This window comes from Megalobrama amblycephala, linkage group LG11, assembly GCF_018812025.1.
Source record: "Megalobrama amblycephala isolate DHTTF-2021 linkage group LG11, ASM1881202v1, whole genome shotgun sequence".
Classification (NCBI taxonomy): domain Eukaryota; kingdom Metazoa; phylum Chordata; class Actinopteri; order Cypriniformes; family Xenocyprididae; genus Megalobrama; species Megalobrama amblycephala.
In genome coordinates, this window is record NC_063054.1 from 37,151,495 (window position 1) to 37,173,395 (window position 21,901).

At 34.0% G+C, this 21,901-nt stretch overlaps 2 protein-coding genes and 1 long non-coding RNA gene across 4 annotated transcripts in view; 1 reads left to right on the forward strand and 2 right to left on the reverse strand.

The window, feature by feature from the left end:
* LOC125278564 overlaps nt 1-12,723 on the forward strand; it is a 45,508-nt gene extending 32,785 nt beyond the window's left edge. The window contains exons 5-7 of the long non-coding RNA XR_007187178.1: nt 4,887-5,039; nt 5,126-5,216; nt 12,343-12,723. This is a non-coding gene — a long non-coding RNA (uncharacterized LOC125278564). The remainder of the gene's footprint in view (nt 1-4,886; nt 5,040-5,125; nt 5,217-12,342) is intronic.
* On the reverse strand, nt 1,942-15,982 carry naprt (nicotinate phosphoribosyltransferase). Of its 2 annotated transcripts, none has more exons than XM_048207827.1 (13): nt 15,583-15,982; nt 12,502-12,629; nt 12,334-12,416; nt 8,532-8,662; nt 8,311-8,426; nt 7,721-7,914; nt 7,484-7,621; nt 5,259-5,343; nt 5,108-5,188; nt 4,906-5,008; nt 4,478-4,635; nt 2,299-2,406; nt 1,942-2,224 (listed from the first exon to the last, which is right to left on the reverse strand). In XM_048207827.1, exons 1-13 carry the CDS (start codon nt 15,830-15,832, stop codon nt 2,138-2,140), a joined length of 1,662 nt encoding a protein of 553 aa, XP_048063784.1. In that variant the 5' UTR covers nt 15,833-15,982; the 3' UTR covers nt 1,942-2,137. The 2 variants fall into 2 exon arrangements, with proteins under 2 accessions (XP_048063784.1, XP_048063783.1); XM_048207826.1 differs by having other exon boundaries at nt 7,484-7,624.
* Nucleotides 15,983-18,025: 2,043 nt separating this feature from the next.
* Nucleotides 18,026-21,901, reverse strand: part of lg11h8orf82 (linkage group 11 C8orf82 homolog) — a 4,224-nt gene continuing 348 nt past the window's right edge. Inside the window, exons 1-3 of the mRNA XM_048207831.1 lie at nt 21,829-21,901; nt 21,706-21,754; nt 18,026-18,717 (exon numbers count right to left, since the gene is read on the reverse strand). The exon at nt 21,829-21,901 is cut by the window's right edge and continues 348 nt beyond it. Coding sequence (XP_048063788.1) covers nt 18,263-18,717; nt 21,706-21,754; nt 21,829-21,901 — 577 coding nt within the window. The 3' untranslated portion in view covers nt 18,026-18,262. The remainder of the gene's footprint in view (nt 18,718-21,705; nt 21,755-21,828) is intronic.

Here is a 21,901-nt window from a genome sequence, read left to right on the forward strand (position 1 = left end):
ATTGCTTTAAAGCACATGTAAATCAGTTTTAAATCCCCAAACACATTTCTAAAATGTATTTAAATATCTACACACTTCCAATATGACATGAACAACAAACACAATTTGTTAGATTAATTAGATTTACTGTGTAAACTGACATACTAAAACACTTTATTTATTTATTTAAATCAAACAGTACTTAATTTTTTTCCCCCAAAGATTTTTTAAAATATTAAATAACGGCAGATCACATTAGTGTCTTAGTGCCCGCCCACTTTTTTTTTTCCAACGGCGTTGGTTCCGGAAGTATTTTTTCCATTCATTTCTCCCATCAGGATTTCAAAAAAGTATTTGTTAAAGTGATATAAGCCATGAACCAAGCCTACAAGGAGAATCATAATATTAGAAGCTTTTGTTAAAAAGGCAAAAAAGTATTTGAAAATCTGACAAAAATAACTACAATCCCATGAAGCATTAAGAACAGCGTAATCAAATTAAAAATGATGGAGAAATATAAAACTACTCATTTAAAAAAGGTTGATCATATATATAAAAATAATATATTTTAAGTTTATTGCAAAATATGTGTATATATTCAAATATTTTGAGTGTAGGAATGTCATTTGCAGTGCCTCATGTAAGTGGGTGGGGCTAAAGAGATATTTTGGCGCATTTTTGCTAGTTTCAACTCTCTGATTGGTGGAATTTTTCTTTACAGCATCATGGGTAATGTAGTTTCCACCACGAATGTCATTGTTAAACACAATTATTTTAAAACTAAGTTGAAATAATGTGGGCTGACGGCCATCAATTAACAACCTCATAAGTAGTGCTGTCTTTAATTGTTTATTATATAATATTATTATATAAGTAGACTTGTGCCGATATTCGGTAATGCGATATATCGCGATAATGAATATGCACAATATTGTTATTGTGGGCATTTCAAAATACCGTAAATAATATTCATTACAATTATTAAAATTTTTATAATGCATTTAAGAATACTTTTCCCATCAACTGTATAAAATGCACAACACCGCTGTATTCTGCGTCAAAGGGACATGCGCTCAGATGTAAACAAGCCCAACGTGCATGAGAAGCACATGGCGGAACGAATGAAGGAGACGCTGATGGAACAGCAGAAATGCAGCGGTTACCCCGGAAACCCCGCAAACAAAGCAGCTGCGCTAGTGAAGTTTTTAAAATGCTTCAAACAGCCATTCATTTTTTTTGTAATCTCAATGTTGTTCATCTCAGCACCAAATACTTAATACTTAAAGACCTAATAGGCTATTTATTTTCAAACTTAAAAATTTTTATATTTTAATCTGGACTACAACATGCCCTAATAATTAGAAATGTTCTGATTATTTGTTATTGTTCAGTAAAACTTCATTAGTTAACATGTTAATTCATTATTACCAAACTGACAACTTTTAAAGCATTAATTATTCTTAGTTAATGTTAATTTCTTAGTTACTGTTTAATAACATTACTAAAATTAAAAGAACTTATTTAATGACCTGAGATGATCAGTTGTATTTTTTAACTAACATTAACAAAAATAAAACTTTCTGTAACAAATGTAGCTATTGCTCAATCTTAGTTAATGCATTAAATAATGAGACCTTATTGTAAAGTGTTACCTGAAGTTCTTTGTAGCCTAATTCTTTTGCACTTTAATCTGTATGAAAATTTTACTTTATATATTTTTGTGTATACTTGAAAATTTTACTTTATATATTTTTGTGTATAACTTGTTATACTATGACAACACTTTTTTTGCAACTTATTTCAATATCGTGATAATACCATGATAAAAGCTTCAGCAATTATCGCAACATGAAAATTTGATACCGTCACATGCCTATATATAAGTGATCGCTAAAATCAATTTCCCTTCTAGAACCTGATTATTACACTTTATAGCACAAACCACGCATAGTCATGAATCAGTTCACTTTTATTCATAACTTTATTACATTGTAAAATTAACAGTAAATCATAATTTTATTAATTACATTTTATTAGTTAATCATTGGACCACACTGAGTATCACAAACAGCACTGCTGCATCTATTATTAGATCATTTTTGTCTTCAAGGCACCTTTTCCTTCAGATTTAATGGCTGTGACTTTGGTCCGTTCGGCTTCAGTTCGACAGCAGGAAGTTGCTGCCTTTACTGTTTCCTTTCGTGATATCAGAGACCAGGGAGTGCAGCCGCTCTGATAAAGCCACCTTTAAGAAAAGGTTAAGAAACACACTTTCAGTTTGTACATTTTCAGTTACTATATTTATTACAGTGAACTCACGGTGTAATCGTGTGGCTCTTGAAGTCTCTTGTGCTGAGGATGCAGCGTTTGCAGGGAAATCTGTGCACGTTCACGACTCTCTGAAGCACTGTTTAGGGGGCATGTGATCTGTGCACACAATCACATCTGAATTAGATTCTGTACAGAAAATAATACCTTTGAAGAGCCTTTTAGTACATGTCTCTAAACTTTTCTTATAGAGTATTTGACTATCACTAACAAAGCTTATCAACTAGCCTAGGATAACATGATAAAACATGCTAGCAATGTGCAAATTCATGCAAGAAACGTGCTAGCAAAATGCTAAATCATGTTAGCAAAATGCTAAAACATGCTAGCAACGTGCTAATTTGTGCAAGAAACGTGTTAACAAAATGCTAAATCATGTTAGCAACATGTTAAAACATGGTAGCAATGTGTTAATTCATGTTAGAAACATGTTTAAACATGTTAACAATGTGTTAATCTATTCTAACAACATGTTAAAACATGGTATAGGTTAATTGATGCAAGAAACGTGCTAGTAAAAATGCTAAATCATGTTAGCAAAATGCTATAACATGTTAGCAATGTGATATATCATGTTACCAAAATGTTAAAACATGGTAGCAATGTGTTAATTCATGCTAAAAACATGTTAAAACATGTTAGCAATGTGTTAATTCATGTTAGAAACATGTTATAACATGTTAGCAATGTGTTAATTCATGTTAGAAACATGTTAAAACATGGTATGGATTAATTGATGCAGGAAACATGCTAACAATATGTTAAATCACGTAACCAAAATGTGGTAAATCATGTTAGTAAAATGTTTAAACATGGTAGCAATGTGCTAATTCATGCTAGAAACATGTTAACGTTGTGTTAATTGATGCTAGCAACATGTTAAAGCATGGTATGTGCTAATTGATGCAGGAAACATGCAAGCAATATGTTAAATCAGGCTAGCAATGTACTAATTCTTGTTCGAAACATGTTAAAAATGTTAAAACACGGTAGCAATGTGTTAATTCATGCTAGCAAACATGTTAAAACATGGTATGTGTTCATTGATGCTGGAAACATGCTAGCAATGTGCTAAATAATGCTAGCAATGTGTTAATTCATGTTAGCAACATGTTAAAACATGGTAACAATGTGCTACTTCATGTTAGAAACATGCTAACAACATGTTAAAGCATTGTAGCAATGTGTTAATTCATGCTAGAAACATGCTAAACATGTTATCAATGTGTTAATTCATGCTAAAAACATGTTATCAATGTGTTAATTGATGTTAGCAAAATGTTAAAACATGGTATGTGTTAAATTATGCTGGAAACATGCTAGCAATGTGTTAATTCATGATAGCAACATGTTAAAAAATGGTAGCAATGTGCTACTTCATGTTAGAAAAATGCTAACAACATGTTAAAACATTGTAGCAATGTGTTAATTCATGCTAGGGAACATGCTAAAACATGTTAGCAATGTATTAATTAATGCTAAAAACATGCCAAAACATGTTAGCAATGTGTTAATAGATGTTAGCAACATGTTAAAACATGGTATGTGTTAAATGATGCTGGAAACATGTTAGCAATGTGATAAATCATGCTAGCAATGTGTTAATTCATGTTAGTAACATGTTAAAACATGGTAGCAATGTGCTACGTCATGTTAGAAACATGCTAACAACATGTTAAAACATTGTAGCAATGTGTTAATTCATGTTAGGAAACATGCTAAAACATGTTAGCAATGTGTTCATTCATGCTAACAACATGTTAAAACATGGTATGAGCTAATTGATGTTAGAAACATGTTAGCAACATGTTAAATCATGTTACCAAAATGTGGTAAATCATGTTAGTAACATGTTAAAATATGGTAGCAATGTGTTAATTCATGTTAGAAACATGTTAGCAACATGCTAAATCATGCTAGTAACATAGTAAAACATGGTAGCAATGTGTTAATTCATGTTAAAAACATGCCAAAACATGTTAGCCATGTGTTAATTGATGTTAGCAACATGTTAAAACATGGTATGTGTTAAATGATGCTGGAAACATGCTAGCAATGTGTTTATTTATGCTAACAGTATGTTAAATCTTGCTAGCAACGTGCTAGCTATCTATTTTCCGATAGACTGTGTTGCCTTCAAAACTTTGCCTTCAGTATTGGCAGCACTTACCTGCCCACAGGTGAAGACATCCAAACGTAGACTGGTTACTTGAGCAGGTGTGATGGATTGAACAGTCTTGTCCAGTCCTAGAGGGTAGTAGTTCAGTGAGACGCCTGCTTTAGGGGCCGGTTCTTCTGATAGACACACCAGATCCATCTGCGGATGAGCTACGAAACAGAGATTCATTTGAACTAAATTCAGTTAATGGTGCACTAAGCTAATTTTTCACGTAAAAATCTAAAGAAATTAATAATAGTTTTGGAAAATCTCTTTAAAATGAATACGACTTCAGTCATATACACATACACACACCATTTTCTAACTATATTGTCTAGAAATCTTGTCTATATCATCTTGAAATATTGACATTTTATTAAGCCTTTTGCAATATTCTCTCTTTTTCTCTCTCTCTATACAGACAACAGATAAATGCTGACCGTCTGTGTCCAGAAGCCTATAGACAGACTTCCTTCCTGGCAGTGTGCTTTTCTCTGGATCTTCACTCATCTTCATTCTGGGACGACCTCTGACCTCTATCAGCTACAGTGAGGAGGAACCACAGTCTTACAGGGTGAGTAACAAAACCACGAACATGTAATAATAAAGCACTCTGCGTGAGTTTTGATATCATGTTGGTACCTTATATACACACCCCAGAGAGGGCTGACGCGTGCAGGTCACCAGATGAGTCCCCACACCAACCACATCAATCTCATTATCCTGACGGACAGACAGACAGACGGGTCGCGTACGTCTTCTTTAATTTATTTGTGATATGAAAAGCTCTTACCTTCTTGTTGAGTTCAGAGAGACTCTGTTCAGAAATACTGTTTGTGCCGATGATGATGAGAGACTCAAACTGAGGAACTGAGAACCTGCAGACAGAAACACAGATCGGTTTAGACTGGATGCATGTTGAAGTTTAATTCTTAGGGTTAAACCAGGGTTTGCTTTACTATTATACATTTTGAGAATATTTATAGCACTTTAATAGTACTTTAATAGCAGTAATAGTACTTTAACCTAAACTAAACGAAAATCATAAATTATCCCTTGACAACTAGCTGAAATAAAATAAGTTTAGTTTATAATTATATTTTATTTCAGCTAATGTGTATTTTAAGTAATTCCTTTTTTATTAAGGATATTCGTTTTAGTTAATAATAAACTTGGTTAAAAATAAAGCTATTAAAATCATTTTTGGTAATTTAAATTAAGCTGAAATAAAATAACAAATTTTAGATGTAAAACGTAAACTTAAAGTTAAATGCAATATTTGGCAACTAGCTGAAATAAAATAAGTTTAGTTTTTGTTATTTTATTTTATTTCAGTTAATGTTTATTTTAAGTAATTGCATTTTTTCAAGGATTTTAATTTTAGTTAACAATAATAAACTAAATATAAATATATAAGGCTAAATAAAAAGCTATTAAAAATATTTTTTGCTAATTTAAATTAAGCTGAAATAAAATAACAAATATTAGATGTAAAACATAAACTAAAAAAATTTAAACACAATATTTGGCACCTAGCTAAAATAAAATATTAAAAAACTAAACTTATTTTATTTTGGCTAGGTGTCAAATATTGTGTTTACATTTTTTTAGTTTATGTTTTACATCTAATATTTGTTATTTTATTTCAGCTTAATTTAAATTAGCAAAATGATTTTGAATAAAATTACAAATGCATCCTTTAAAAAAAGTAATTACTTAAAATAAACATTAACTGAAATAAAATAAAATATTAAAAACTAAACTTATTTCAGTTAATGTTTATTTTAAGTAATTACTTTTTTTAAAGGATGCATTTGTAATTTTATTCAAAATCATTTTGCTAATTTAAATTAAGATGAAATAAAATAACAAATATTAGATGTAAAACATAAACTAAAAAAATGTAAACACAATATTTGGCACCTAGCCAAAATAAAATAAGTTTAGTTTTTTAATATTTTATTTTATTTTAGCTAGGTGCCAAATATTGTGTACTTAAAATAAACATTAACTGAAATAAAATAAAATATTAAAAACTAAACTTATTTCAGCTAATGTTTATTTTAAGTAATTACGTTTTTTTAAAGAATACATTTGTAAATTTATTCAAAGTAATTTTTGGTAATATAAATAATTTTTATTTATATTTGGCAATAAACTGAAATAAAATAAGTTTAGTTTTTTAATATTTTATTTTATTTTAGCTAGGTGCCAAATATTGTGTACTTAAAATAAACATTAACTGAAATAAAATAAAATATTAAAAACTAAACTTATTTCAGCTAATGTTTATTTTAAGTAATTACGTTTTTTTAAAGAATACATTTGTAAATTTATTCAAAGTAATTTTTGGTAATTTAAATAATTTTTATTTATATTTGGCAACAAGCTGAAATAAAACAAGTTTAGTTTTTTAATATTTTATATCAGTTCATGTTTATTTGAAGTAATTAAAGAATACATTTGTAAATTTATTCAAAGTAATTTTTGGTAATTTAAATAATTTTTATTTATATTTGGCAACAAGCTGAAATAAAACAAGTTTAGTTTTTTATATTTTATTTTATTTCAGTTAATATTAATGTTAAGTAAAAAAAAAACTTCTATGGTTTTAGTTTTTGTTTTAGTTGAAAATATACATTTGTTAAATTCTGATACTGGTTAAATTATAATATAATAATAATATAATTATAATACTGGTTAAATTCGGAAATTGAAATAAAGCTGAAATAAAATAACAAATATTAGTCTTTAAATATTAAACTTGAAATGTTGCCTTAGCAAATAACTGACGTAAATGCATAATTTAAGTTGAAGAACTAAAAAAATTACTAAAATAATAAAAAGTAAAGCTAAATAGAGATATATACAAAAAAAAGACAAAAGTAATAAAAGCGAATAATTATAAACACAATAATAGTGAATAAATAATACTAAAATATTAAACACGAACCCCAAGTGTAAGTAGAAGTAAAATGCCTGTGTATTATTTGAGGTGGTGTGAAGGAAGTGTCTCACTCTTTGCTACATTCTTTGAAGACGCGCCGCACTTCCAGCGACTGCCTGCAGAGGTCGCCGCTGTCCAGCCTGACGCCCAGCGGCCGATACTGCAGCTCATACAGAGCCAATGCGACAGCACAGAAACACAGCAAACCACTACTGCACGACATACACACACACACACACACACACTACAGTCATCTACAGTGAGATAAAACACAACTACACAATCACGTGTCTCTGGGAATGTCTTACCAGCTGACACTGTAGCTGTCAATCACAGGCATGAAGTTTTGAGGGTATGCGATGGCGTAAGACAGGAAGGCCGCCAGCTCGCCCTCTCGAATGAGGTTCGTCTTTGACCCCAATAGCTGGCAGACGCGACCCAGCCAGCCCTTCGCCAGACAGATGAAGTCAATAGGGCCGCCACCGCCACAGGGAGACAGAGTCTAACCAACCGAACACATGTAGACCAACATATACGCTTTTTTTAAAAGAAGGAATCAATATTTTTATTCAGCAAGGATGCAAAAGTGATACATTTATAATGTTATAAAAGTAATATCATCATATTAGAATGATTTCTGAAGGATCATGTGACACTGAAGACTGGAGTAATGATGCTGAAAATTCAGCTTTGATCACAGGAATAAATTACACTTTACTATATATTCACATAGAAAAGATTTATTTTACATTATAAAAATATTTCACAATTTTTAATGTATTTTTGATAATATAAATCCAGCTTTGGTGAACAGAAGAGACTAAAAACATTTAAAAAATAGTACCAACCCCAGAATTAAACAGCATATTTGATCACAAACACTGAAATGTTTACCCACCTGTGGCCACACCTCTTCCAGCGAGGAAAAGGAAGTGACATAAGAGTGTGCCATGGTTCCCGCCACAGGAATGCCAAACAGACGCCCAGCGAGAGCATTACTTGTCAAATCAAAACCTGGAAAATCAAACAGTAGTTATTAGACCAGAAAGACTCGATAATATTGTTGGAAACCAGAATTCTTTGCTGGAAACACATTAAGTGTGTTTTTGTGTCACTTACCACCAATGTATGTGTATCGGGAGGCGGTCAGGCCTCCGTCCGGACCCTGAGCTCTTCTGAGTCCCATCTCCATTAATCGACGTCTGGGACCTGCAGCCAAACGGAAACGAGCAGCATTGCTACACACCAAACTGAGAGGAGAGAGAGTTTCAAAGCATTCATTCGTTAATCGTTCAGTAAACTCGTCACCAACACAAACTATCGATTCCATTTTCCACCACAATAAATCCCATTTTTTAGAGTGAGACTGCAGTCAATAATTTGATCCCTTAAAGCTCTTCTTTGATCACCAAAATTGCATATTTTAATGTTTTTTCCTGTGAAAAAAATGTCTTCATGTCTTAAAATAGCTTGAATTTAAATCTACACCTTTGCCTCATTAAGTATACGTGGATTAATTAATATGCAAATGAGCCCCGCCTCCATTCGCTCACACCAGCTCAGAGATCCACTCGGTCAACTTACTGAGGTAAACGCTGCACAATGGCATCGCTTTTTACAACATCGGACACATAACATAATTATGATTAGCCTTTAGATTGACTGTTATCAAACAGCTAATAATGTGTTGCTAATGTTACACAAACCATGTTCCCGTTCTTCATATCAGAGTCAGACAGCTGCCTTCTAACAATCAGTATCCTTAGAAACACTTTGAGCAACTCAGAACATCAGTGGAGAAAGACATGTCATAATATACATCATATACCCGCCATATTGCTAAATCAAAGACTAAAATAACACAAGACATGTCACTCGTATTGTTTTGAATGGGAGAAAGTGTAATGCGCAATATGGCGGAATAAGTCCCGCCTTCTAAATAAGAGCCAATCGCCGACTGGTAAAGTCATCGCGTCACTTCAGCGGCCGTTAGAATCACCGGTTTCTATAGAAACAGTCAGACTCGAGCCTCCGAAGAGACGCGCATTTAGGTTTGTGCATGCGTGTTCGCTTGATCCAGCCTGAAAAATACAGTTTTTTTTGTCATGATTCGAGCGTTTAGAAACTACATTTATGAGACGGTTGTTGTTAGATTTCATTGGTGATTTCAAATATGAAATTTAATCGTAAGGTTGGCGAACAGTTTTGGAGAATTTGATGTTTCCCCATTCAAAGTGATTGCATGATGCCCAGGATGCCTGAGAGGCATTTCAAAGATGGCCGCCGAGTGAAATGACTTGTCTTAAAGGGACTTTGGCTAAATGTACACGATTTTTCATATCAACAGAAAAATATACCGGGAAAACCTGGCTTCTCTCGAGACTCCCCTCTAGTTCTCTGTTAATGATATGGTAAAGCCCGCTGGCACGTTGACGTGATTGGTTAAAGGTAGTTTCAAACTAGTTTTGAGACTGTCTTTCTTTCAATGCGGTTTTAAGTAGAAAATACTCAGCAATGGTGTTGATTTGTGAATTTGAACATGGATTGTCTTAAAGCATATTAAAAACACCACATAGACATTTAAACAACATTAAAAACTTGATTTTCACCACAGGGGGGACTTTAAACCCCTAAATTTCAACTTGTGAAATTTTTTCCATTGTTGTTTTTAAAAAATATATTTTTGATTTTTAAAATTTGATTTATTAAGTTAAAAAAAATGTATTTTATATTTTATTTTTAAATCATGAAACTTTATATAAAAAAAAAATATATGTCCCACATTTTCATGTCATGTCATCTTTGAGCGGCTCAAAAGTGTCGAAAATTCGGTAGTGACATCATTGGGTAACACTTTACATTAAGGTTCCCTTTGTAAAGGGTTTATAAAGGTGTTTGTTAATGAGTAATAAGTCATTTACAAATGCATTATAAATCATTAATAATGCAGTTATAACTGCATGAATAAAAAGGGCGACTTTAATGCAATACCTGCCAAATAGTGAGCCGTTTTTAACTCACGTGTTATAAATGCTTAATAAATGTATTTATTAACACTTATAGTCACGGTTGCACACAAACACAAGATGTTAGGATCCAATTGCAGCATTTATTGTAGGGTAATCCAAAGTCGTAATCAGACAACAGGCAAGGGTCAAAATCCAAGTAACAGTCCACAAAAACAGAAAGCCGGAGATACAAAGTGCACGTAACAAAATATAACAAACCACAACCAAGGACAGAAACCACTGAATATAAATAGACAGACACTAATGAGGAAACACAAAACAGCTGGGTGCAATGACATGGGATAATGAGTCCAGGAGGTGAGTTATGGGTAATGAAGTCCAAAACAGTGAAACAAGAGTCCGGGTTGGAGTGCCCTCTAGAGGCAGACAAGGGCACTCCCAGTAAAGATCATGACACTTATTTAACCCGAAACCAGATTCATGGTTTATTTAATGATGCAGCAAAAATTGACTATCATAATTAGACAGAAGGGTGTTGTATTTGTGGATTTCTTATTAATATCTCATGAATGCCACTTTTCTTACTATGTTGCTTACCAGAAGTTTCTGTCTTGCCCATGATACTCTCCAAAAAGGTCATGATGCCTATCCACAGCAGTGTATAAAAACTGATTTCTTGTTTTTTAAAGAATTCCAACTTTATTTTGAAAATAAAACATAAGATAATAAACATAACTTGATGAGATATTAATAATGAAAAAATAATAATTCCAGTATTAGTTAACTGTGAACCCTATTGTAGGGTGGACACTTGTGAACCATTTATTCATGAGTTATAAACATTAATAACCTGTAAAAGTGAACCTTAATGTAAAGTGGAAACCTGTGAACCATTTATGGGTAAGACAGAAACTTCTGGTAAGAAAAGTGGCAGTCATGAGATATTAATAAGAAAAGCACAAATACAACACCCTTCAGTCTAATTATGATAGTCAATTTTCATGAAATAAACCAGGAATCTGGTTTTGGGTTAAATAAGTGTTAATAAATACATTTATTAAGCATTTATAACATGTGAGTTAAAAATGGCTCACTATTTGGCAGGTATTGCATTAAAGTCGCCCTTTTTATTCATGCAGTTATAACTGCTTTATTAATGATTTATAATGCATTTGTAAATGACTTATTACTCATTAACAAACACCTTTATAAACCCTTTACAAAGGGAACCTTAATGTAAAGTGTTACCCATTGTTTCGGTAATGACAAAAGGAAACATAATCGTTTATTTGGGGGAAATAAACAAAATTTTAGTACAATTATACAAATCATTAGTGTTTTAGTATGCAAGTTAAATTGTGTCATGTGATGTGGTCACCACCAACACATTACTGTCACTACCGAAAATGTGCAGTCACGACTGAAACATGGATGTTTTGTCAAAAATAAAGTATATTGAATGATTAACTAAGATGTTATGATAGTGTTTATTCAAACTAATGAATCCTTCACTTTGAAATCAGTATGATAAACTTTATGCCTTCTACAAAGAAAAATTGGATTAAAAATACAGCAAATCTCATAAATTACACTTGAAATATTGTTAAAATTGTAATTGTTATTAATTTACCTGTGAAAACTTTTTAATAAAATAGCAAAAACTATATTTACAAGGTAGATGTAAACAAAATCTTAATAGGTCAATGTGACCCTTCTTATTAAATTATTTATGATTGTGTTTCGGTAGTGACAAATTTGGGGAGAGGAAAAATATTTCAAAACTTTCTGAAAATACAATATGAGAATTAACTGTACAATTACCTCGGATATTATACAATTTGCATACAAACAAAAGTTGTGGAAAAAGACATTCTGTAGAATGGCCCATTGCATTGCATAATGAATGAATGTCATTTAATATAATGCTGTAATCTATGTGTTTTTGTATTTACCTGGCGTAGTTCACCAGGCAGAGCAGGCTGGTCTCCAGCAGCTGAACTACAGCCAGCGGTCCAGATACTTCCAACAGAGGAACCTAAAAACATGAATTACAGACACAGGAACTCAACCTCCTGTAGCAGAAGACCAGATTACCCTTGACCTCTGAATCGCTCACATACTCTGGCGAAGACGACGGATCCCTCAGGTAACGCTGACACAGACACAGCCGAACAGTCCAGCTCCTTCAGATATGTGAAAAAGGCAGCGTCTGTGTTCGCCGGGAGAACGGAGCGCAAATACTCCACATCTGAAACACACGAGATGATGCTGAGCTGATGAGCAGACAGAATGTGATACAGTAGAACTCATTTCCATGGACTTTGCTTGCATGAATCATGTTGCAACCACTGACTTGCAGATAACACCATCAGACTGCGAAATGCATGTCAAGAAACAAGCGCATATCTACAAACGTGTGTTGGGTGTGTTGATCAGTAAATCAAGGGCACGTGAGTCTACTCTGTAGTGTGATTACGTAGTACACAGGACTGTGGTGTTCTGATCTAGGCACAGGTTCATTTGCATTCATGGCATACATTCCTTTTAGAATGCATACATACATTCCTGTCATTGTCCAACTGGAAGACCGTCTCAAAACCTAGGGAGCCTAACTAGACCGCATTTTCAGGCATTGCAGGAGTCAGCTGAGCCCAAATATGCTGCAAAATCACTTGCTTTCGAGATGGCAGCTTATTAGGTTAGTGATGCATTTCCAAAACTTCACTGTACTCATCAGATCACAAGGGTTTGAGTCAGCTGTGTAGACAGCATACTAGGTTTTGAGATGCATGCCCAGAAAAACTGTTTAGGTATTCAGTTAACTAGGTTTTAAGACATGCCAAAAATGCTGTCTATGCAGTCATCACAAAGTTTTGTGAATGCTGTTTAGTTAGGCAGCATACTAGGTTTTGAGATGCATGATGTAGTCAGTGCACAAGGTTTTAAAACACATGCCAAAAATGCTGTCTAGTTAGGCAGCATACTAAGTTTTGAGATGCATGCCCACAAAAACTGTTTAGGTTTTAAGACATGCCAAAACATGCTGTCTATGCAGTCATCGCAAAGTTTTAAAACACTGTCAAAAGCTTCCTGCTTACTAGACAGCATACTAGGTTTTGAGATATATGCCCCCAAAAAATGTTTAGGTAGTCATTTCACTTGTTTTTAAAAGATATGCCTAACTAATGCTGTCTAGTGGTATGATGTAGTCAGGGCACTTTGTAGACTGCATACTAGGTTAAGATGCATGCCAAAAAAAGCTGTTTGATCAGGGATTTTACTTGGTTTTAAGACGTATACCTGACAAATGCTGTTTAGCATACTAGATTTTGAGATGCATGATGTAGTCAGTGCACTAGGTTTTAGACACATACCAAAAATGCTGTCTAGTTATGCATCATACTAGGTTTTGAGATGCTTTCCCAAAAAAAAACTGTTTAGGTAGTGGGCCACTAGGTTTTAAGACGTGCCAAAAAAAGCTATCTATGCAGTCATCAAGTTTTGTGACACTGTCAAAAACAGCATATGTAGACAGCATACTAGGTTTTGAGATGCATAGCCAAAAAAGCTGTTTAGTTTTTAAGACATATGCCTGACAAATGCTCTTTAGTTAGGCAGCATACTAGGTTTTGAGATGTATGATGTAGTTAGTGCACTCTGTAGACTCCATACTAGGTTAAGATGCATGCCCAAAAAAGCTGTTTGAGCAGGTAGCTTACTTGGTTTTAAGACACATGCTCAACAAATGCTGTTTAGTTAAGAAGCTTACTGTGTTTTGAGATGCATGATGTAGTCAGTGCACTAGGTTTTTAGACACATGCCAAAAATGCTGTCTAGTTATGCAGCATACTAGGTTTTGAGATGCTTGCCCACAAAAACTGTTTAGGTAGTTGGTCACTAGGTTTTAAGACGTGCCAAAAAATGCTATCTATGCAGTCATCGCAAGTTTTGTGACACTGTCAAAAACTGCCTATGTAGACAGCATACTAGGTTTTGAGATGCATAGCCAAAAAAGCTGTTTAGGTAGTCATTTCATTTGGTTTTAAGACATATGCCTAACTAATGTTGTCTAGTTAGGCAGCATACTAGGTTTTGAGATGTATGATGTAGTTAGTGCACTAGGTTTTGAGACACAGGCCAAAAATGCTGCCTAGTTAGGTAGCATACTACGTTTTTGAGATGCATGCCCAAAACTGCTGTTTGGGTAGTGAGCTCACTTGGTTTTAAGACATATGCTCAACAAATGCTGTCTAGTTTGGCAGCATACTAGGTTTTGAGATGTAGTTAGTGCACTATGTAGACTGCATACTAGGTTAAGATGCATGCCCCCAAAAAGCTGTTTGAGCAGGGAGCTTACTTGGTTTTAAAGACATATGCCTGACAAATGCTGTTTAGTTAGGCAGTATACTAGGTTTTGAGATGCATGATGTAGTCAGTGCACTAGGTTTTAAGACACATGCCAAAAATGCTGCCTAGTTAGGTAGCATACTACGTTTTTGAGATGCATGCCCAAAACCGCTGTTTGGGTAGTGAGCTCACTTGGTTTTAAGACATATGCTCAACAAATGCTGTCTAGTTTGGCAGCATACTAGGTTTTGAGATGTAGTGAGTGCACTATGTAGACTGCATACTAGGTTAAGATGCATGCCCAAAAAAGCTGTTTAAGTAGGGAGCTTACTTGGTTTTAAGACATATGCCTGACAAATGCTATTTAGTTAGGCAGCATACTAGGTTTTGAGATGCATGTAGTCAGTGCACTAGGTTTTAAGACACATGCCAAAAATGCTGTCTAGTTAGGCAGCATACTAAGTTTTGAGATGCATGCCCACAAAAACTGTTTAGGTTTTAAGACATGCAAAAAAAATGCTGTCTATGCAGTCATTGCAAAGTTTTAAAACACTGTCAAAAGCTGCCTGCCTACTAGACAGCATACTAGGTTTTGAGATGTATGCACAAAAAACCTTTTGAGTAGGGAGCTTACTTGGTTTTAAGACATATGCCTGACAAATGCTGTTTAGTTAGGCAGCATACTAGGTTTTAAGACACATGCCAAAAAAAGCTGTCTAGTTATGCAGCATACTAGGTTTTGGACCACATGCTGTATAGGGAGCTCACTAGACATGCCCAAAAATTCTGTGTTCTTGGGCAGCATACTAGTTTTTGAGACTCATTCCAAGTATGTATGCAGTACACATGCTCACCGTCATCTGAGAAAGTGAAGTTTTGCAGGAACAGCAAACAGTCGCTCAGACCCGCAAAGAGCGAAAATCCTCCGCCGAACGGGTTATCCCTGAAAAACAGTTCGAACACGGCAGGCTCGTTGTGTCTGCCCGCGCGCCAGTACGCGTACGCCATGGTGAATTGGTACAAATCCGTGAGAAGCGGCGGAACCCGGTTGAGCACGGAGCGCTCGAGCGCCGCACGCGCTTCATTTCTCTCACATGTCGCCATTTTCAGTCCAGTTGATAGGGTTGTTTTTGTTGTGCAACATGCAGTATTGGTGTTTCCTGTCTTTCCTTTAGTATCTGGCGTCTCCCACCATGCTCACGTGTAACCGGGTGACCCTTTACACGGTTACATGATTCCTGCTAGTATTCAGTCTCCGCCCAACATGTGTTCTTCAGTCACTGATGTGTTTGTAAACTGGTGAGAGGTTTCAACACTTCCACACACTGTATGATCCTGAAGGTTTATTTGCATGCTAGGAAGATGGTACATAATAAACATACATACTAAAGTACCACTTTAGCACACTTATTTATTTATTTATTTATTTTTTTAAGTGTCAATAATTTAGATCAGGGATTATTTTTTAACTATGAAGCCCCTAAAAGGTCGCGGAGATGGAAAAAAATAGATGGGAGGAAAAATCAGCTATATTTCATTGTTTTTGCGTTCTCTTGCGTTTCCGACTTTGCATCACTCGCAAAACTTTGCATTCTCTCGCAAATGTATTATGTGTTTCTTCTCCAAGAAACTTTTCATCGCTTTTAATACATTTGCGTTTTCTAACAAATGTTTTGCGTTCCTACAACTAACTTTACATTCGCTCTCTAAACGTTTGCGTTCTATCGGCAATCTATTCTGTTCCCGTAACAAACTTTGCGTTCTCTCGCAAATTTATTAAAGGGATAGTTCACCCAAAAATTTAAATTCTGTCATCATTTATTCAGCCTCAGGTTGTTCCAAACCTGTATAAATCTCTTTGTACTGCTAAACGCATAAGAAAGTTTGTAACCAGGCCACTTTGGGCCACCATTGACTTCCATAGTAGGAAAAAAAATACTATGAAAGTCAATGGTGGCCCAAAGCGGCCTGGTTAAAATCTTTCTTCCAAATATCTTCTTTTGTTTTCAACAGAACAAAGAAAAATATACAAGTTTGGAACAACCTGAGGGTGAGTAAATGATGACAGAATTTTCATTTTTGGGTGAACTAACCAAGAAACTTTTCATGGCTTTTAAAACTTTTGCGTTTTCTCACAACTGTTTTGCTTTACAATAAACTTTACATTCGCTCTCTAAATGTTTGCATTCTATCGGCAATCTATTCCGTTCCTATAACGAACTTTGCGTTCTCTGGCAAATGTATTAAGCTTCTTCTCCAAGAAACTTTTAATCGCTTTTAAAATGTTTGCGTTTTCTCGAAAATGTTTTGCATTTACCCAAGAAACTTTACATTCGCTCTCAAAACGTTTGCGTTCTATTGGCAATCTCATCCATTCCCATAAGAAACCTTTTTTCCGTTAGCAAAACTTTGCGTTCTCTCGCAAATGTATTACGTTTGTTCTCCAATAAACTTTTCATTGCTTTTAAAGTGTTTGCGTTTTCTCGCAAATGTTTTGTGTTCCCAAGAAACTTTACATTTGCTCTCAAAACTTTTGCGTTCTATTAGCAATCTATTCCGTTCCCATGAGAAATTTTGCATCACTTGCAAAACTTTGCGTTCTCTCGCATATGTATTCCATTTCTTCTCAAAATTTGGGCTCAATCTGAAAACTTTTGCTTGCAAATGCTTTGAAATATAGTTTCTATTCCCACTTTATATTATTTCCATCACAAAAGTTTTTTTCTTTAATTGGTTTATTCAGGTAATGCTAACATTTTGAGAGAATGCAAAAGCATTGAAATATAATTTTCCTCCCATCTCATTTTTTACATCACCTAATTTATTTACTTTCAAGTCACCTTAATTTTAAGTTAAGTTTTCAACAATTTAGTAAACAAATTCCATCTTTTTAAAAAACAAACAAGGGGTTTATTTCGACTTTTTATTTTTGAATCATTTTACATTTTTATAAATTAATTGATTGATACTTTTTCATCAACTTTTGCACCCCCTGCAATTTCCTCCAGGGTTGTAAATAACAGTTAAAAATTAGTTATAATAGTAAAGCCATCAAAAGATGGAAATGACACAAATGTTGTTAGTACTGATGCCTAACGGAACAGTTTAGTGGTGTTTTATTTGTTTATTGATTTAGGTGATCAGCAGCATCCATTACATTCACGCTCATTGGACGTTCTGCTAAGCATCTCTGTTTGTTCTGTATGGAAAAACAAAATCATACGGGTTTGGGATGAATTGAGGGTGAGTGAATGATGACAGAACAACAAACATTAAGAAATCAAACCAGCCATAAGACACAATATATACATTTAATTCAGCAGTATGTTCAGAATATACATTAATAACAGCAGGATTTTAATGGTCACAATCTACATTACTCAAGAAACTTTTCATCAACTTTAGTGTTTTCTCGCAAATGTATTGTGTTCCCCCAACAAACTTTGCATTCACTCTCAAAATGTTTGCGTTTATCAGCAATAAATGTGTTCAGCAGGATTTGAATGGTCTCAATCTACTTGTAGATTGATTGAATCATCTTGAATCTTTTTGAACAGGAAAATGTTTCGCCAACTCTTTCGTTAGAGTGTGTCGATGCCCCGCCCAGGTGAAATGAGTGGGCTGTCCTGTACTCTCCTGACCCGCGGCGTACTCAAAGTGGGCACTCAGCTCGATGGCCAACGCCGATCGTACCAACCCCACCCCTCCGCCCCGCTCGGGTCCGGGATGGTACAGTCTGCCGCTGGCCGGCTGCATGAAGAGAGATTCTGGGCGGAACGGAACGGTCAGTTTAGCTCCGCCCCCACAGTATGACAGGCGCTCCTCGTGCCCCGCCTCCGATAACAGGTGCGTGAAAACAATGGGCTGATCTTCACAGCGCAGGAAGTTGCGTTCACGTCCGCAGAGCGAGAGGAAGGGGAAGTCCTGTTGATAACGGCCACTCTGGTTCAACTTCAGACGACTGAAGAAGAAAACTAAGAAGTGCTGGTCTAATAGAGACAGAACACACAGAACAGTAATGTTGCATTAAAACTCAGAGCTGGTCGATTTGATTCAAACTCATTATTATAAAACAGTATGTTCAAACATAATGTTTAAATAAACATTTCCCAAACTTTTATGTCAGCTAAACTCCTTATATGTGAAATATTTACTTGAAGTACCCCTAATATTTATGTTGGCTTGAGAAAGATCATACTGATCTACTAAAGCTTTTTATTATTATTTTGAGACTAAAATTTCTAAATGCTACTCCTCCTAGAGCTTTCAAACTACATCCACCAAACTCGGGTCAGACCTTCAGACTGTTCTGCTGGCAATCTGTTAAATATGCTAGCAACAGGCTAATAATGCTAACAACATGTTAATACATGCTAGCAATGTGTTATAACATGTTGCTATCATGTTAACAATATTTAAACATACTAGCCACGTTAAATCGTTTGAGAAGTATGCTAGCAAAAATGTTAATCATGCTGACAAAATGCTAATCATGCTAGCAAACATGTTAAAACATGCTAGCAATGTGTTAAAACATGCTAGCAACAGGTTAATCATGTTAACATGTTAAAACATGCTAGCAACATGCTATATTGTGTGAGAAACATATTAATCATGCTAGCAAAATGCTAATCATGTTAGCAAACATGTTAAAACATGCTAAAATATGATATTAACGTGTTAAAATATGCTAACAACATTCTAATCATGTTAAAACATGTTTACAACATGCTAAATCGTGTTAGAAATGTTAGCAAACATGCTAGAAATATGCTAACAAAATGCTAATCATGCTACCAACATGCTAATCATGTTAACATGTTAAAAATGCTAGCAACATGTTAGCAAAATGTTAAATCATGTGAGAAACATGTTAGCAAAATGCTGACAAACATGTTATTTATGTTAACAAAATGCTAATTATGTTAACAAACATGTTAAAGCATGCTAGCAATGTGATAAAATATGCTAACAACACGGTAATCATGTTAACATGTTAAAACATGAGAGCAATGTTAAATCATGCTAACAACGTTAGCAACATGGTAAATCGTGTTAAAAATGTTAGCAAAAATGCTAATCATGGTAACATGTTAAAACTTGTTAGCCAAAAAAGCTAAATCGTATGAGAAACATGTTAGCAAAATGCTGACAAACATGTTAATTATGCTAGCAAAAGGCTAATCATATCAACAAACATGTTAAAACATGCTAGCAACGTGTTAAATAATGCTAACATGCTAAAACGATAGCAACGTGTTAAAATATGCTAACAGCATGGTAATCATGTTAACATGTTAAAACATGCTAGCAATGTTAAATCATGCTAACAACATGTTAAAACATGTTAACAACACGCTAAATTGTGTTAGAAATTTTAGCAAACATGCTAATCATGTTAAAAATATGCTACCAAATTGCTAATCATGCTAGCAACATGCTAATCATATTAACATGTTAAAACATACTAGCAACATGTTAACAGCATGCAAAATCGTGCGAGAAACATGTTAGCAAAATGCTGAAAAACATATTAATCATGTTAGCAAAAAGCTAATCATGTTAAACATGTTAAAACATGCTAGCAACGTGTTAAATCATGATAGCAACATATTAAAATATGTTAACAACATGGCAACATGTTAAAACATGCTCGCCATGTAAAATCATGCTAACATACTAGGAATATGCTAGCAAAATGCTAATAATGCTAACAACATGCTAATCATGTTAACATGTTAAAACATGCTAGCAATGTGTTAAATCATGCAAACATGCTAAAACATGATAGCAACGTGTTAAAATATGCTAACAACATGGTAATTATGTAACATGTTAAAAAATGCTAGCAATGTTAAATCATGTTAAAAACATGTTAACCTGTTAAATCATGTTAGAAATGTTAGCAAACATGCTAGAAGTATGCTAACAAAATGCTAATCATGCTAGCAACATGTTAATCATGTTAACATGTTAAAACATGTTAGCAACATGCAAAATCGTGTAAGAAACATGTTAGAAAATTGCTGACAAACATGTTAATCATGCTAGCAAAATGCTAATCATGTTAACAAACATGTAAAAAAATGCTAACATGCTAAAACATGATAACAACATATTAAAATATGCTAACATGGTAATCATGTTAACATGTTAAAACAAATGCTAATAATGTTAAATCATGCTAACAACATTGTGTTATAAATGTTAGCAAACATGCTAATCATGCTAGTGACATAAAACATGCAAGCAAACATACTGAAACACAACAGCGATGTGTCAAAACAGGCTAACAACCTGTTAAATCATGCAAGCAACTCATCTTGTTTAAATTAATATTTCAATAATTTAACGCATTCACATTCACGGTTCTCCTATTATTATTATTATTAACTCTAATTATAAACATGAACACAGAAATATATTAGTTGCAAAATACATTAAAATTGTTCTGTAAAATAAAAATAAATGAATATTTGATAAAAATAATAATTATTTTAATTAACTAAAAATTACAATACTGATATTTGTGCCATAAATTCTTTATTTCCAAACGTTCAAACCCTCGAGCTTTTAACATTTCAAAGTCTTGAGCTTTTAAATGTCTATCTACAAAAATTATTGGAAATCTTACGAATGTTTTCAGTTATATTCGGATTCAATTTTGAATAATTTATTTATTTTAATTTCACATTCTTAAACCCTGCCATGGGTTATGAATATTTAACCATACAGTACTGTGGTATTATCATCATACATCATCACTGTACCATGTTACACTGCAGTAAGAGCCATTTGAAGTACAGAAATGTAAAGAGGATTAACCCTAATGTACTGCAGTCACTGTGTAAGAGGTTTATATTAATGTAACACAGACCACAGGACATATGAATATTCCATAAGAACATTACTCAACATAGCATTATTAAGGGTTCACAAATATATTGGCTTTACTGCTGATACAGAAATAGAAATACCTTTGAAACAGGTGACAAAGTTCTTCACCTTGGTGTCATCCAGAAAGAGCTTGACGAGAGAGAACATAAATCATGATTATGAGAATAACATCAATGTTATCAGCCATCTTCTCAGAGGTGTACCTGTCCTTGATGATCGATATAGTAGAAATACTCTCTGATTCTCGCTTCTGGACTCTGTCCTTGTGTGTATGAG